The sequence below is a fragment of the Bos mutus genome, chromosome 15 (assembly GCF_027580195.1).
Source record: "Bos mutus isolate GX-2022 chromosome 15, NWIPB_WYAK_1.1, whole genome shotgun sequence".
Lineage (NCBI taxonomy): Eukaryota > Metazoa > Chordata > Mammalia > Artiodactyla > Bovidae > Bos > Bos mutus.
Genome location: NC_091631.1, coordinates 73,387,131 through 73,405,386, shown reverse-complemented (window position 1 = coordinate 73,405,386; position 18,256 = coordinate 73,387,131). Strand labels below are relative to the sequence as shown.

Below are 18,256 nucleotides of genomic sequence, written 5' to 3'. Positions count from 1 at the left end.
TTACACTGTGTATTTGTTTCTGTTCTATATTCTTATAGAACATTTAGAGTCGTGCTCTGCACACGTTCAATATTCAGCATTTGTGGCGGGAATGAGCAAACCTTACAGATGTCTGCTCTGCTCTCTGCAGCTCTATCTACCCGTTCTCCCCGCTTTCTCGGCTCAATGTTTGTCTCCCAACAGTAAACATGCATTTACTGTTGCATGGGGAGAAATTATTTTACCTTGACTTCATAATCCAAGTGGCCATTATAATGTCTAGTATAGAGTAACTGATACTTGTTGAATGAGTAATTTAGAAAGTGAACAATTCAATTGTTTCAAGGTTGAATAAGAAGACTTTTAAATCCATTAGTCTGTTACAGCCAGGTGAACTTCCCACAGGAAAAGGCCGAGTGCAAGCTCAGAGAACTTTCCAACATGAAACTCTTCAGACTTTCTTAACTGTAACTTGAGTCTTAAGATTTTAACTTTATAGCTTTAGTATGTAAATTTATAAAAGATTAGCTTTCTACAAGCTTACTTAGACCTCAGAAATGTTCCAATAAAGTAATGACCGTTGGTAAAATTTTAACCTCAAGTTTTATCACCTCTTTACCTTTTTAACTCCAAAGAAAATTATTATTTTGAAAAACTCTACTGTTGCAAGATTGTTTTCATTTCACTGATGCTGGCTATATATGGTAGTCTATGGATATCATTTTAAAAGAATTAGCATCTTAATCTTTCACACAAATATTCCTCTTGTGAGTCATAAAATTATTACAGCAGAGAATAGCCAGGATTTAGAAATCAGTAGGAAAGGCAGAAGTAATACTGCAATGCTTATCAAAAGAAGACACGAAAACAGGCATTTATTTAGTTCTTAAATGTAAATAATTTAATCTTTTTTATCCTTTCTACTCCAAAGCTGAGCAAAGTCTCCTAAATTGTACAAATAATCACTGTAGAAAAGCTGAACATGGACACGTGTATTTTAAAACACTACTTCCTAGTAACTCATTTTACTAAGAGCTGGTAGCAGAGGTATGCATCAATTTTTTCCTGTATATTCTTTAACAATATCTTCACACTCTTCTAAGTTAGTCTGTTAAAGTAACCAAAATAAGCTTATATCCTTTTTTTCATTAGGCTCAGTATTTACAACAAATTCTTAGTAACTTTCAGAATTCAAGTGAACTTTACTTTCCCAAATGATTACTTAAGAGGCTTTTAATACATTTTAAAAAATATTTGTTATTCATGCCCTAAGATCACACCAAGGGACCTCAGCAATCTTGAGCTTCTGTATGTCTCCCCTTGCTTTCGAAGATAACCTCTAAAGTAAAGAAGACAGAAAAGAATTACCTGGTATGAAATAATAGGGCATATAACTAAATACATGAATACAGTTCAATCCCTGGGTCAAGAAGATCCCCTGGAGTAGGAAATGGCACCCAGAGCAGCATAGCAGGCTACAGTCCGTGGGGTTGCAAAGAATCGAACAACATATATTGTACATGCCAATATGTTAAGTAATATATAAACACATGCCCTGATTCCAGAATAACTGAATTTAAAGTTCCACTGATACATTTGGTGTGGAGGGAGTCTGAAAGTCATTTCAGAAATGTAACTAAGTAAATTCAGAATAAAGCTAACACCTTGCTTCATTTGCCAAATGTTGCTGCCTTGCTCAGGTATTCTGAGCTTTAGTATTATTTAGAAAATACTTTTCAGTTAAAAATCATGAATGGAATTAGTCAATATCAAGAGTGATTCCCACTGCAGAAGGAGTGAGAAGCTCTCACCACCAGAGTAACATACAGGCCATTAGCTGCCCTGACATGAGTGGCATGTTTCATCAGCAGCAATGTCATGAAACCATCAAGATTAAAAAGTGCCAACCCAGTGCAGTATTCTTGCCTGGAGAATCCCATGGACAGAGGAGCCTGGCGGGCTACAGTCCACGGGGTCGCAGAGTCAGACGTGATTGAGCGACTAACACTAACTCGGAAGAACTAAATACTGAAGATATAATTGCAAGCTATTGTCATCTGCAACTCGTTTGGAGATTCTAATTGGATTATTTTTTCTATTTCACAAATAAATATTTTTACCATCATAATCCCTATATATTGTTTACTGATAACTTTAATTAACATGAAATGGACTGGTCCATATTTTTAAATTAAAAAAGTGGTTCTTGCTTCCATAGTATTAACCATTTTTTCAGGAACTTAATTAACAAATAAATCAAGACACTGAATAAAACAAACTGAGTCTCTTAAGGATTACATTCATTTGGAATTATTATGTTTTTTGCTTTTTACTCTTTTCTCTTTTCCTGTGGTCATCTTTCTTAATTTACCAAAATTAGCAGATGAGAAAAAAACACTATTTTTGGTTTAAAAAAGATTATTTGGGATACACTGCCTCTGTCCTGTACTTCACTGCTTCGATGTTGGGCTTTATTATAGTTTTATTCCCATTTGGTATACTTTAGTATAGTCTTGTTCCCTATATTACAACTTCAGGTTGGCAGATTATTTCCACCTTACAATAATCAAAAGCTTTAAGAATCAGGAAAAAGTCTGACCCATGAGAAAAAAATGGTATTTCCATTTAACACTCTTACAACTTCTTTACCAAATGGGCAATCTATGTGACTCTAAAAGTCAGCAGATAACACATGAGTTGAATAAGAACTAATGATGTATATTTGGTGTTAAAAAGCTTGTAAACATAGCCCTAAAGATAGTGTGGTAAAAGATTATAACAAACTGATTTAAAATGAAGTTAACAGTAATTGGACTGCAAGGAGATGCAACCAGTCTATCCTAAAGGAGATCAGTCCTGGGTGTTCATTGGAAGGTCTGATGCTGAGGCTGAAACTCCAATACTTTGGCCACCTGATGAGAAGAGTCGACTTACTGGAAAAACCCCTGATGCGGGGAAGATTGAAGGCGACAGGAGAAGGGGACGACAGAGGATGAGACGGCTGGATGGCGTCACTGATGGTGGACGTGAGTTTGAGTGAGCCCCGGGTTGGTGATGGACAGGGAGGCCTGGCGTGCTGCAGTCCATGGGGTTGCAAAGAGTCAGACATGACTGAGTGACTGAACTGAACTGAACAGTAATTACCAGGTAATGTAAACTGATTAAATTGTAAAATATCATATGAAACCACATTTACTTTATTATTCAGTATATTATATCAAGCGCTGTATTTTGTTAATAATAATTTCTATGTACCCACTTTGTATAAAGATTGTATCATTTAATCTTCACCACAGCCCTACAAATTCAGTGTTATTGTTTTTATTGTCACTCCATTTTCCAAGTGAAGAAATGAGGCACAAGTAAATATCCTCCTTTATCCAAGATCTTATAGTCAATTAAGAGACAGAGCTGGGATTCAAACCTGTGTCTGCCTGACCCAGAGCCCTTGATCTTTAACCCTCCTTCTAAACTCCTCCTAAGCTCATTCCAAAGGTGAAAAGCAGAGCTTAAACGCTTGCGAACTACAGCACATGAAGCAGGAATCAGCAACTCCTAAACTCTGAGGTCAGCTTTGTACTTTCCATACATCCTTAGCTCTTCTGTGTTTTTTAAAGTTAAAAATCTCACTATCAACCTTTTACCTGTTATTGTTACCTTTCACATCTGCTCTATCTTGTATTTTCCTTGGTAACAATCTTTTTCCCATCTGGAATTTGGTCCTCTGAGAGATTACACAAAGCAGAAGTAATACAACAGGCAAATATGAAGGCACCTCCAAACGACACACTATGCCTGCTTCTCAATGTTTCCCCCACAGCAATGGAGGTGCTGAGCAAATTCCTTCAACATGCATCATCTTCCACGATCAAGACGGCATTTTCTCCACCTATCTTGACAGATTTCCTAGGAATTCCATGCAGGTTTTCGTAACAAGGAAATCAGAAAGTGCTGTATTGGCAGATTCAGGCATTAGTCAAATAAATGCCAGACTTAAACCATGAAAATAATGAATTCCTTAAAATGTACCTGTAACAAGACATTTGATTTTATCAAATTGTTATCAAAGGTAGGTTTTTAAAAAAGCAGACAACAGAGGGTTCACTGACACTGCATCATTTAAATCAAGGCTTATGCCATTTTTAATAATCCTAAATAGTCACCTGTCCTTTGGCACCAAGTTATTTCTGGATTATCACAGGATATATTTTCTTTATACTGCAGCTTTAAGATTCAGCAATCTTGTGAATCATTGGTGACAAGCTACTAATAAAAAGCTTCATATAAATGGAGCTCTCACACACTCTGTCTCACATACATACATGACTACTGGAAAAACCACAGCTTTGACTATGCAGACCTTTGTCACCTCTTTTTAATACGCTGTTTACATTTGTCATAGCTTTTCTTCCAAGGAGCATAAAAGCAGAGTTGGATCATAAAGAAGCCTGAGCACCAAAGACTTGATGCTTTTGAACTGTGATGTTGGAGTAGACTCTTGAGAGTCCCTTGGACAACAAGGAGATCAAACCAGTCCATCCTAAAGGAAATCAGTCCTGAATATTCATTGGAAGGACTGATGCTGAAGCTGAAACTCCAATACTTTGGCCACCTGATGCAAAGAGCTGACTCACTGGAAAAGACCCTGATGCTGAGAAAGACTGAGAGCAGGAAGAGAAGGGGACGACAGGATGAGATGTTTGAATGGCATCACCGACTCAATGGACCTGAGTTTGAGCTAACTCTGGGAGCTGGTGATGGACACGGAGGCCTGGCGTGCTGCAGTCCATGGTGTTGCAAAGAGTCGGACACGACTGAGCGACAACAATGTGCCTTAAACATAATACATTTAATGTAACTTGTCAGGGGCAATCATTGATTTAATAGAATACAGTTTGTGTATACTTTTATATATGTATATATTATATATTTAATGTAAAGAAAAGTAGAATTATTTTACTCATTATTCAAATTTCCTCTTATTTTGTAATTTTCTTTTCCTCACATTTCAAATTCCTTTTTACTAAGTTCACTGTCTTGGCTAATTCAGTCAGTTCAGTTCAGTTGCTCAGTCGTGTCTGATTCTTTGCAACCCCGTGAATCGCAGCACGCCAGGCTTCCCCGTCCATCACCAACTCCCAGAGTTCACTCAAACTCATGCCCATTGAGTCAGTGATGCCATCAAGCCATCTCATCCTCTGTCGTCCCCTTCTCCTTCTGCCCCCAATCCCTCCCAGCATCAGAGTCTTTTCCAATGAGTCAACTCTTCGCATGAGGTGCCCCAAAAATTGGAGTTTCAGCTTTAGCATCAGTCCTTCCAATGAACACCCAAGGCTGATCTCCTTTAGAATGGACTGGTTGACTCTCCTTGCAGTCCAAGGGACTCTCAAGAGTCTTCTCCAACACCACAGTTCAAAAGCATCAATTCTTCGGCGCTCAGCTTTCTTCACAGTCCAACTCTCACATCCATACATGACCGCTGGAAAAACCATAGGCTTGACTAGACGGACCTTTGTTGGCAAAATAATGTCTCTGCTTTTGAATAAGCTATCTAGGTTGGTCATAACTTTTCCTTCCAAGGAGTAAGCGTCTTTTAATTTCATGGCTGCAATCACCATCTGCGGTGATTTTTGGAGCCCCTGAAAATAAAGTCTGACACTGTCTTGCTAATTAAATGGCCAGTTAAAAGAATATAAATTTCTTCATAGGATCAAATAAGTCTTGCCTCTAGAACCTTTTCCAGGTGCATCTTTAAGTGATTTCTCAGTGGCTCAGAGGTGAAGAATCTGCCTGCAATGCAGGAGACCTGGGTTTGATCCCTGGGTTGTGAAGATCTCCTGGAGAAGGGAAATGGCAACCCACTCCAGTATCCTTGCCTGGAAAAATCTCATGGACAGAGGAGCCTGGTGGGCTACGGTCGCAAAGAGTCAGACATGACTGAGCGACTAATACTAACAGAAATTTAGCCAATTATAAATCACATACCTCCAGTCTAGCAATAAAACTCATCATTTCAATCTCATATTGTGAAAAAGACACAAAATGCAAAAGTAAACTAATCATTCCTGCTAAACCAAATTCCAGTGAAAGAAACTGGATTTCATAACATCTTAGAACTGGAGAAAATCTAAAAATATAGTTCCATTAAAACCTATGCAGAAACCTAGAGAGTCTAGAGAAAATAGAGGAAAGTGATCTGATTAGAAATAATTAGAACAGAACACAAAGCTGGACTCAAATATGTGAATGAGGCGAGTTCTTTTTTATAAAAGATTAACAATAGGAAGTTCCAGTTAAAATAATTAATGACAAAAATGTAAATCAAGCTCCATTTATCTTGATTAACTCAGTAAAGGGTTTCAAAACAGCTGTGTATCCTTCTCTTTTATACAAAGGCTTCAGATTAGCAGGTTCAGAAGGAATTGTCTTCAAGGTGAAAACTGTCTGCAGATACCTTGCTTAACTGGAAATAGGCTAGCGACTTTGTCAACACCCTGAAAATTTATTTAAATATCCTCACAATTCTTGCTCACAGGCTCTAGGCTTTGAAAACTCAAAAGACTATTTTCCAAGCACAGAGGAGTATCACTTCTGCTGCTGTACTCTAGGAGAAATCCTTGACTGAGAGATAAGATCATTTTCTCTTAAAGCTATTCGAGAAATCATGCTCTGTACCTCAGTGGAGAATGCAGTCACCAAACACCGTAAGTTCGGTTCAGACGGAGAAGGGGAAGCCCCTGAGTTGAACCCTTATTAACATGACATTATGGCTGTAACTATACATGAACATGAGGTTAGCAAGATTACAGTTCCCATGGCATTCATTCCAAAGCATGGCAACAACACAAAGTCTTCCATTTTTAAATAGCCACTCAAGGTTTCTCAAATGTGAAGTGAGACTAATAACAGCGCCTAATTTAATGACCATTATGGGGATTGTACAAAATGACCTTAGCAGGAAGCCTGGCATGTAAATAGGGCTTCCTGTTATTATTTAACACCTTGGTGGCTCAGATGGTAAGAATCCGCCTGCATGCAGGAGACCTGGGTTCGATCCCTGGGTTGGGAAGATCCCCTGGAGGAGGGCAAGGGAACCCACTCCAGTATTCTTGCCTGGAGAATCCCATGGACAGAGGAGCCTGGGGACTACTTGCAAAGAGTTGAACACGACCGAGCGACTAAGCAGAGAAGAGCACACACTACACCACCACTTCAGCATGCCCAGGTCTCTGAGGGGTGGCTTTTCCCATTTCAGGTCCTGCCTTCAACTCTCCACATCTAAGCCTCTCTTCATACAACTCCCAGCCCCTCCCCACAAAAACACACCAACCCACTACAATTGTGCCTCCTGCCACTTGACTCAAACCATTCCTCCCTAAGTCACCTCTTTAATTAACACAGCAGCAAGCATGTCTAGTAATTTTTATGTAGTACAGAAAAACACATTTCATATTTTACAAAACACAGAGCTGAAATAAAAATATACACAAATATTCTAAAATCCATTAATACCAATTTGATACATCCTTTTGGTTTTAAACATAAACTTGATTCCAATTATTTTCATTTCCTTAGACCATTACTGTTAGAAAGTTTAATAGGAAAAACATAAACAAACCAATGTTCTAAAAGTATAATAGTCAATCTTATAGAAGCAAAATGCTTGATCTTCCAAGATAAAAGTTAAATTAATGAATTATTTCTTACTAATTTCCCAGGTATAGTTTTAGTTGGATTATGACAAAATGAAAAACGAGCATCATCTTCTTTGAACTATAAATAGAAAGCAGCTTACACAACTTTTATTTGGATATTTGATAATTAAAAAAATAGCTGTCAAGTAAAAATTCTAGTCAATAAATACTTGCATAATATTTGGCCTTTGAAAAAAGTTTAACTTCAATGTCACATATAAAACATATTCTGAGGATAAGTATAGGTGCTGACATTAAAATAAGCGCAGATAAAATGGAAGCTTTATGACAAGAAAAGCTCAGTCACGAATCTTGCCTTGATTTTCATTTTCTTGAATTCTTTCAAGTGTTCAACCCATCGAAGGCAAGAATGGAGTTATGGGACAGCAGAACGTCCTAACACACTGTCATCACCTCTAGGGTAGGACACTTTGAGTTTCATGAGCTTTCCTACAAGGAACTGCACCCCTCTCTCCACCTCTACCAGTCCCTTTCCAAAGGCTGCTGTTTAAGAAAATCTACAGTGCAGCTTCCAACAGCATCGCACCAATCGGTCTGCTGGGTAGGGCTGTGAGGGGGAAGGCCATCACGGGCACTGCTGCTGCCATCTGTGCCCTGACCCAGGACTTCAGCGAGGGGGTAAAGCATGGGGCAGGGGCGTGGTCAGAGGCCCAGCCCACAGGCTCCAAGCCCCGACCCCAGGCTTGGGGGGCATCTTCCCCGAGCAGGGGGCGGGATGAGTGCTAAGTCGCTTCAGCTGTGTCCGACCGACTCTTTGTGACCGCATGGACTGTAGCCCACCAGGCTCCTCTGTCCATGGGCATTCTCCAGGCAAGAATACTGGAGTGGGTTTCTGTGCCCTCCTCCAGGGGATCTTCCCGGCCCAAGGATTGAACCTGTGTCTCTCAGTCTCCTGCGTTGGCAGGAGGTTCTTTACCCACTAACGCAACCTGGGAAGCCCTTTTCCTACCATGCACAAAGATGCATAATGGGTAGCTACGGCCTTGGGCCTATGTAACAAAGAAGAAAGAAGCCATCCAAAATCTAACTGACATAGGGAAGAAGGAACTAAACCTTTACTTAGTACCCACTCCATATTAGAAGTGTAATATAAAAGCTTTATATGTATATTATTTCCTTTACTGTCTTCCTCTCTATAATAAGGGGCATTGTTACTCCCAATTACACAGATAAGAAAAACAGCAAATTTAAGTAAACTGCCAAATAGGAGACAGAAAAAAACGTACACTCAGGTTTATCTTCTATGAAAAAGGTGGCAATGCGTTAAATAGCACGTACCAGCCCTAAGAAAGGTGCTTTGGGGTTTTATAAGTTGCTCCCTTCCCGTTATTCTCAAAGGAGAACAAACATTCACGCTAAGAGGGGGCTTCCCGTCCACCCCACAAAAGGAAGAGGGAAACTTCAACTCTACGGTCTCGGACACAAGAAAGCGGTAGAATAAAGCATGAGCGTGTCAACGTTAACCAAACTAGGGATCTGAGACACTCACTTCAGAAATGAAACTTGGAAAACTGCTGGCTTTCAATCACCAAGGCCCTTATGTATTCATGATTAAACAAGGGTTTGGTATAGTCGGCTATTTGAAATAAAGAAGTTTCTCTCATGCAAGAGGATAGAAAGTAACCATCACCCATGTTCCAGTTTCCTTGAAAGAATAACGACTGTCTTCCACAGAAAGTTTCGCCAAAGCACCACGTGGCGTGCCCTCACGACAGCACTGCACTCACCCGAGGCCGAATTCATCATGTTCTGCTGCACCGGTGGGCTGGTCGGGGCGGTGACGTTCATCTGGGAGAGCATGGCCTTCCTGGGGTCCTGCCAGGTTGTTGTCTGATCTATGTGACTGAGACAAAAACATCCCCTGCGTTAGATAACACAGACGAGGCCCTACAAGCAGCAGCCTCGCTTCTCAAAACAGGCTGGCTGTATGAGCTAGCAGGCAGGACTCTAAGTGAGCTCCGTGAAAGCAGTCTTACCGCCGCACCGCCCTCACCCTTCCTCTGCAAACTTTCCTCGTCCTTCTATCACTGGACGTTCTGTTCTGAGACTTTAGAAGTGCAAAATCTCAAAGTTATGTTGGAAATTTTAAGCGAAGGGAAATCATTTTCACCTAGTAGACAATTATCTGCCATAATTTAAAGTTGAAATGTGATTTATAAATCATCTATAACAGTAGTCATATACGTTAAACCCAAAATTCATTAGGGAATCACCCACTTTTTTTCCTCCCAAAGCTATAAATGCCAATTAACCATATAATTTGAAGACCTAAAACCCTTTACACTGAACAAAGCACAAAAACATTAAACATTCTTATTATATTATATACTTAAAAGCCAAAACAGAAATACAAGCTAAGTTTTGACTGTCTTCTATTGATTATTGAAGGACTTTTTCAGGTAAACATTTTCTATGTACTATTAACTTACTACAAAATGTCTAATACATATGCATATGGACATCTTTATCTAAAATATTGGGGATTAAAAATAGCTAAAAATTACATGAATATGAAACTACAAGGCATCTTACACAGTATTTGGTTTACAAGCATGCAAAAAAATATTAGTTTTCATCTTCCAGAGAAGTGTAATTATTTCTGTGAAAGAAAAATGAAATTTAAACCCATGAAACTACCTGAACTTTATCGTTCTCTTCTGTTTAATTTATAAAAGCCAGATAATATCTAATGAAAGGCACTAATTAAATATTGCTACATATGATGTACTGTACTGCAGCTATTGAAAATACTTTAGAATAATATTTAATAGCATAGAAAATATTAATAATACAGATTATAGCACAGCATACAGATTATTAGTTTCTATGCTATTAAATATTATTCTAAAATATCTTCAACATATAGTACATCATATGTAACAATATTTAACTAGTCCCTTTCATTAGATGTTATCTGGCTTTCAATTTTTGGGCTTCCCTGATAGCTCAGATAGATCTGATAGATAGAGTGCCTGACGAACTATGGAATGAGGTTTGTGACATTGTACAGGAGACAGGGATCAAGACCATCCCCATGGAAAAGAAATGCAAAAAAGCAAAATGGCTGTCTGGGGAGGCCTTACAAATAGCTGTGAAAAGAAGAGAAGTGAAAAGCAAAGGAGAAAAGGAAAGATATAAGCATCTGAATGCAGAGTTCCAAAGAATAGCAAAGAGAGATAAGACAGCCTTCTTCAGCAATCAATGCAAAGAAATAGAGGAAAACAACAGAATGGGAAAGACTAGCGATTTCTTCAAGAAAATCAGAGATACCAAAGGAACATTTCATGCAAAGATGAGCTCGATAAAGGACAGAAATGGTATGGACCTAACAGAAGCAGAAGATATTAAGAAGAGACGGCAAGAATACACAGAAGAACTGTACAAAAAAGATCTTCACGACCCAGATAATCACGATGGTGTGATCACTGACCTAGAGCCAGACATCCTGGAATGTCAAGTGGGCCTTAGAAAGCATCACTATGAACAAAGCTAGTGGAGGTGATGGAATTCCAGTTGAGCTATTCCAAATCCTGAAAGATGATGCTGTGAAAGTGCTGCACTCAATATGCCAGCAAATTTGGAAAACTCAGCAGTGGCCACAGGACTGGAAAAGGTCAGTTTTCATTCCAAAGAAAGGCAATGCCAAAGAATGCTCAATTGCACTCATCTCACATGCTAGTAAAGTAATGCTCAAAATTCTCCAAGCCAGGCTTCAGCAATATGTGAACTGTGAAATTCCAGATGTTCAAGCTGATTTTAGAAAAGGCAGAGGAACCAGAGATCAAATTGCCAACATCCTCTGGATCATGGAAAAAGCAAGAGAGTTCCAGAAAAACATCTATTTCTGCCTTATTGACTATGCCAAAGCCTTTGACTGTGTGGATCACAATAAACTGTGGAAAATTCTGAAAGAGATGGGAATACCAGACCACCTGATCTGCTTCTTGAGAAATTTGTATGCAGGTCAGGAAGCAACAGTTAGAACTGGACATGGAACAACAGACTGGTTCCAAATAGGAAAAGGAGTTCATCAAGGCTGTATATTGTCACCCTGCTTATTTAACTTCTATGCAGAGTACATCATGAGAAACGCTGGAATGGAAGAAACACAAGCTGGAATCAAGATTGCCAGGAGAAATATCAATAACCTCAGATATGCAGATGATACCACCCTTATGGCAGAAAGTGAAGAGGAACTCAAAAGCCTCTTGATGAAAGTGAAAGTGGAGAGTGAAAAAGTTGGCTTAAAGCTCAACATTCAGAAAACGAAGATCATGGCATCTGGTCCCACCACTTCATGGGAAATAGATGGGGAAACAGTGGAAACAGTGTCAGACTTTATTTTTCTGGGCTCCAAAATCACTACAGATGGTGACTGCAGCCATGAAATTAAAAGACACTTACTCCTTGGAAGGAAAGTTATGACCAACCTAGATAGCATATTCAAAAGCAGAGACATTACTTTGCCAACAAAGGTTCATCTAGTCAAGGCTATGGTTTTTCCTGTGGTCATGTATGGATATGAGAGTTGGACTGTGAAGAAGGCTGAGCACCGAAGAATTGATGCTTTTGAACTGTGGTGTTGGAGAAGACTCTTGAGAGTCCCTTGGACTGCAAGGAGATCCAACCAGTCCATTCTGAAGGAGATCAGCCCTGGGATTTCTTTGGAAGGAATGATGCTAAAGCTGAAAGTCCAGTACTTTGGCCACCTCATGTGAAGTGTTGACTCATTGGAAAAGACTCTGATGCTGGGAGGGACTGGGGGCAAGAGGAGAAGGGGACGACAGAGGATGAGATGGCTGGATGGCATCACTGTCTCGACGGACGTGAGTCTGAGTGAACTCCGTGAGTTGGCGATGGACAGGGAGGCCTGGCATGCTGCGATTCATGGGGTCGCAAAGAGTCAGACACGACTGAGTGACTGATCTGATCTGATCTGATCTGATAGCTCAGCTGGTGAAGAATCCGCCTGCAGTTCAGGAGACCTCGGTTCAATTCCTGGGTGAGGAAGATCTGCTAGAGAAGGGATAAGCTACCGTTCTAGTACTCTGCCCTGGAGAATTCCAAGGCAGAGTATATATAGTCCATGGGGTTGCAAACAGTCAGATACAACTGAGTGACTTTCAATCACTCATAGCCTTTTAAAGTAGACTGTAAAACAGTATGTACAGCATGGAGCTAATTGTTTAAAACTGTGTGGTGAAAGCACATGGGAAGGATACACATCAAAAGGTTTCTTTTTAATGAATTTTCACTGGCGTATATCTGCTTTATAATATTGTATTCGTTTCTTCCATAGAGCAAAGTGAATCAGCTATACATTCTAACATTAGAATGTTTTAACAGTGTTTCTCTCTAGATGGCAAAATTACAGAACTTTGCTTAATAACAGGAAAACCTAAAGACAGTCATGAATTCACCATCTTTGAAAACGGTGTGGAAGGGCATTAGAAATAAACGTTATTTTTTTAAAAACTCAAGTCATTTTTTCTATGGCTGTTTAAATTTCAAATCTGATTTCTCTCTTCTTGAATCATCCCCATGATACTCATGTAAATGGTAAGGAAATGAGACCCTGTGATTAATTTTCTTGAAACCCGAATGCTCTCGTCAATAATGTTATTTGATCAGTAACACAGGGATCTAGGCTCTGACTAGTGCTGTGCTGTGATCAGTTCTCAGTCCTGTCCAAATCTTTGTGATCCCACAGACTGAAGCCCGCCAGGCTCCTCTGTCCACAGGATTCTCCGGGCAAGAACGCTGGGGTGGCTTGCCATGTGCTCAGGCTAGAACAGACCTTAAATATTATCTCCTGGAGATGGGACAATCCTTCTTCCTAAGGAAGGAGAAAGAAGAGGAAAACAGAGGGGGTAAAAATGCGAAAAATTTGTACATTTGGGAATAACAATGAAACCTGACAACTGAATGCTCTCACAGAGCAACTAACAATGCCGAGAGAAAACATTTAACTGAGTACACAGTCTCTCAAATATTGCCTGACCAGCACTTCTTCACCAGTCGCAGGTGGTTTTCAGCAGTTGCACTACCATTGCTCAGGTCTAGACAATACACGTAAAACCTTGTTCAAGTCTGGATATGTGAACACCCCGTTCCAAGAGATCACCTTCCTGTCAAGCCCAGTAACGGCTCTTTTTCCATCCTTCACAAACAACCATAAAATGTTTTCTAGATAGTCTCGTGCTTATAAAGCAGTACACATGATAATTAATACAGTCATACTGAAGGAGAGAAACTTGAAACCTGGAAAACAACCAAAATGTAGGGAAATGCTGTTTCTCACTGCCTGTTATAATGTTAAGAAACCAGGAAAAGTGGCCAGTGATTCATTATTACCACCTCTTAAATTTTAATGAAATCGTGTGCCACCTGCCTACTCCTTGTCTGCAGTACTTCTGAAAATCTGTTACATTTGTGAGGGGTGAAAGAGAAGAGGATGGCAGGTTCAGGATTTTAACTGCTGAAGGTTTTCTAATATCTAACAGCTGGTTTCTCTGAAAACTAACCAATGACATAAATCACATTAATCCTTCATAACTAGATTGAAGTCCACCTGAGGGTTTAGGAAGACCCTATTCTGATGACTAATGGAACAACAAATCTTCCCAGATAGAGGAGGCAATCCATAAATCTGTTCTTACGGTTTTCATCTCCTTTAAACAAATTAGGCTTTTAAATATAATGCAGAGAATGTATAGCTTCACTGCTCTTAAGAGTGACTATTTTGCTGAAATGCTACTAAGTGTACAAATGCTAAAATTTCTTCTCCTAAAAAGGTTTCTGTTGAACCTCAGTAAGCTAGTTTAGAGAGGTACAGAGCTATCCTATGTTACTTCAGCAAAGGTTTCACTTACTCAAAAAAAGATCTACTTTTCTTTAAGGAATAAATATGCCATCATCTAAATTATCCCAAACATAAAAGTATTAAGTGCCTGAAGAACTACGGACAGAGGTTTGTGACACTGTACAGAAGGCAGTGATTAATACCATGCCCAAGAAAAAGAAATGCAAAAAGGCAAAACAGCTGTCTGAGGAGGCCTTACAAATAGCTAAGAAAAGAAGAGAAGTGACAGGCAAAGGAGAAAAGGAAAGATATACCGATTTGAATGCAGAGTTCCAAATAGCAAGGAGAGATAAGAAAGCCTTCCTCAGAGATCAATGCAAAGAAATAAAGGAAAACAATAGAATGGGAAAGACTAGAGATCTCTTCAAGAAAATTAGAGGTATCAAGGGAACATTTCATGCAAAGATGGGCTCAATAAAGGATAGAAATGGTATGGACCTAACAGAAGCAGAAGATATTAAGAAGAGGTGGCAAGAATACACAGAAGAACTATACAAAAAAGATATTCTCAATCCAGATAATCACAATGGTGTGATCACTCACCTAGAGCCAGACATCTTGGAGCGTGAAGTCAAGTGGGCCTTAGGAAGCATCACTATGAACAAAGCTAGTGGAGGTGATGGAATTCCAGCTGAGCCATTTCAAATCCTAAAAGACGATGCTGTTAAGGTGCTACATTCAATATTTCAGCAAATTTGGAAAACTCAGTAGTGGCCACAGAACTGGAAAATGTCAGTTTTCATTCCAATCCCAAAGAAGGGCAATGCCAAAGAATGTTCAAACTCCTGCAAAACTGCACTCATTTCATGAGAGCAAAGTAATGGTCAAAATTCTCCAAGTCAGGCTTCAACAGTACACGAACCAAGAACTTCCAGATGCTCAAGTTGGATTTAGAAAAGGCAGAGGAACCAGAGATCAAATTGTCAACATCCACTGGATCATAGAAAAAGCAAGAGAATTCCAGAAAAACATCTGCTTCATTGACTACGCTAAAGCCTTTGACTGTGTGGATCATAATAAACTGTGGAAAATTTCTTTAAGAGATGGCAATACCAGACCACTTTACCTGCTTCCTGAGAAATCTGTATGCAGGTAAAGAACCAACAGTTAGAACCAGACATGGAACAATGGACTGGTTCAAAATTGGGAAAGGGGTATGTCAAGGCTGTATACTGTCATTCTGTTTATTTAACTTATATGCAGAGTACATCATGTGAAATGCCGGACTGGATGAAGCACACGCTCGAATCAAGACTTCCAGGAAAAATATCAATAACTTCTGATTTGCAAATGACACCACCCTTACGGCAGAAAGCGAAGAGGAACTAGAGAATCTCTTGATGAAAGTGAAAGAGGAGAGTGAAAAGCTGGCTTAAAACTGCTTTAAACTCAATATTCAAAAAACTAAGATCAGGGCATCCAGTCCTATCACTTCATGGCAAACAGATGGGGTAAAAATGGAAACAGTGACAGACTTTATTTTCTTGGGTTCCAAAATCACTGCAGATGGTGACTGCAGCCACAAAAATAAAAGACACTTGTTTCTTGGAAGAAAAGTTACAACAAACCTAGACAGTGTATTAAAAAGCAGACACGTTACCTTGCCAACAAAGGTCCATCTAGTCAAAGTTATGGTTTTTCCAATAGTCATGTATGGATGTGAGAGTTGGACCATAAAGAAGACTGAATGCTGAAGAATTGATGCTTCTGAACTGTGGTGTTGGAGAAGACTCTTGAGTCCCTTGGACTGCAAGGAGATCCAACCAGTCAACCCTAAAAGAAATCAATCCTGAATATTCATTGGAAGGACTGATGCTAAAGCTGAAGCTCCAATATTTTGGCCATCTGATGCGAAGAGCCGACTCATTAGAAAAGACCCTGATGATGGGAAAGATTGAAGGCAGGAGGAGAAAGAGACGACAGAGGGTGAGATGGTTGGATGTCATCGCTGACTTGATGGACATGAGTTTGAGTGAACTCCAGGAGATGGTGAAGGACAGGGAGGCCTGGGCTGCAGTCCACAGGTTGCAAAGAGACAGGACTGAGAAACTGAACAACAATGATAACAAACTGTCCCAACTATAAAAGCATGTAACCATTTAGATGTCAAAAGGAATATGAAACAAGATTAACTTTAGAATTTTTGTCTTCACTTATTCTATAAGAATAATGAATATTGTTTTATCCTAAAGTCAATTTGTAGCAGTACATCTAAAAATATCTAGTTTCCTTTTTACCACAAGAATAAGAATCTTTATAAAAACATTTCATACAACAAAGAAGTATTTTTTGTTAAGAAATTTTGCCAGGCCTACTCCTCCACCAGATATCTGCACGGGACTTTCCTTCATCTCCTCTGGTCTTTGCTCAAATGGCTTATCCCCAGTGAGGATTTCTGTAGTCATGGCATTTAAAATCCAACATATTTAAACTCTACTCCTTCTTCGCTTTATTTCTTATTATCTTTTATCTTTATCTGACACATAATATACTTATTGTATTCATCTATTTTCTCCAATAAGCTCCAGAGGAAAAGGCACTTTTACTTATTTTGTTAACTACCATATCTTCAATGATTAGTAGAGTGCTTGATAAATATTTGTCAATGAATTAATGAAAACTTTTTCCTTTCTGACCTAAGGACATCAAACCGTCTCCCAAAGTCCTTGCAGCCTTAAGGACTAACCTTATCAACACCCATCTTCTTTTCCAAAAATGTAATCACAGGCAAACACTACAGACCCACTAGAAACAGCAATAAGGAGATTACTGGTAACACTGGCAAGAGCAGCTTCAGGGGCGTGATGAGGGTCGAGTTAATAGGAGGTAAGAAAAACCACCAATGAATGGTATGGATTTTTGTTTTTTCAGGAGGAAGAAACTCAAGCGTTTAAATGTGATTGAAAACAGAGCAGCTGAAGATGTGCTCAGGGAGCATTTGAAGAGTTCCAGCCACCCATCAGAGCATGAGAAGGGCAGGTGTAGACACGCGTCCACTGTACCAGGGGGTGGGGGAGAAGGGGCGAGGCAGGGGCAAATGATTTCACGGTTGGTCAGCTCATCGCATTCCAGTGTGATGGCTTCTACTCTCTTATTGAAAGATCTATCATTACGAGGATTAACGAGGGTGTACCCTCCACTATGCAAATAGAAAACTGAGGGACTGAAGACTTCCTTGGAGCTCTAGTGGTTAAGAATCTGCCTGGCAATGCAGGGGACACAGGTTCAATCCCTGACTGGGGAACTAGGATCCCGCATGCCCCACAACTGCAACCCGTGCAAACTGGAGCCTGTACACAACAACAGGAGCCAGTGCCGCCACTGAAGGACCGAGCCCGGCTCACGGAGGTCCGGCGGGCAGCAAGCAAGACCTGACCCAGCCAAGTAAGTGAACAAACGCTGAAACAAGACCCGAGGCACGTGCACAAGGTCACACAGCCAGTCCACAGCAGGACCGCGTGGTGTCCAGGAATTCTGAAAGCAATTTCTGTACCGGAAATACACACGAAAAGTACAATACTTGAAAATATAAATCTTTGCAATATATACTGAAAAACAAATATACTACATAAATGCTGAAGAGGGAATATAATGGCATGGTATTGAAGACTTAATAAAAGATGACAAAATATTAAGAAACACAATCTCTATTCCTACTGGAATATAAACTTACTGATAAACTGCACCTGGGAGAATGCCT

General features: G+C 39.7%; 1 protein-coding gene across 8 annotated transcripts in view; it reads right to left on the bottom strand.

Moving 5' to 3' along the window:
* Window positions 1-18,256, bottom strand: part of YAP1 (Yes1 associated transcriptional regulator) — a 135,201-nt gene that overhangs the window by 60,620 nt on the left and 56,325 nt on the right. For all 8 annotated transcript variants that reach the window (XM_070384322.1, XM_070384327.1, XM_070384325.1 and 5 more), the window contains exon 3: window positions 9,422-9,537. In XM_070384322.1, the coding sequence (XP_070240423.1) occupies window positions 9,422-9,537 (116 nt within the window). The remainder of the gene's footprint in view (window positions 1-9,421; window positions 9,538-18,256) is intronic.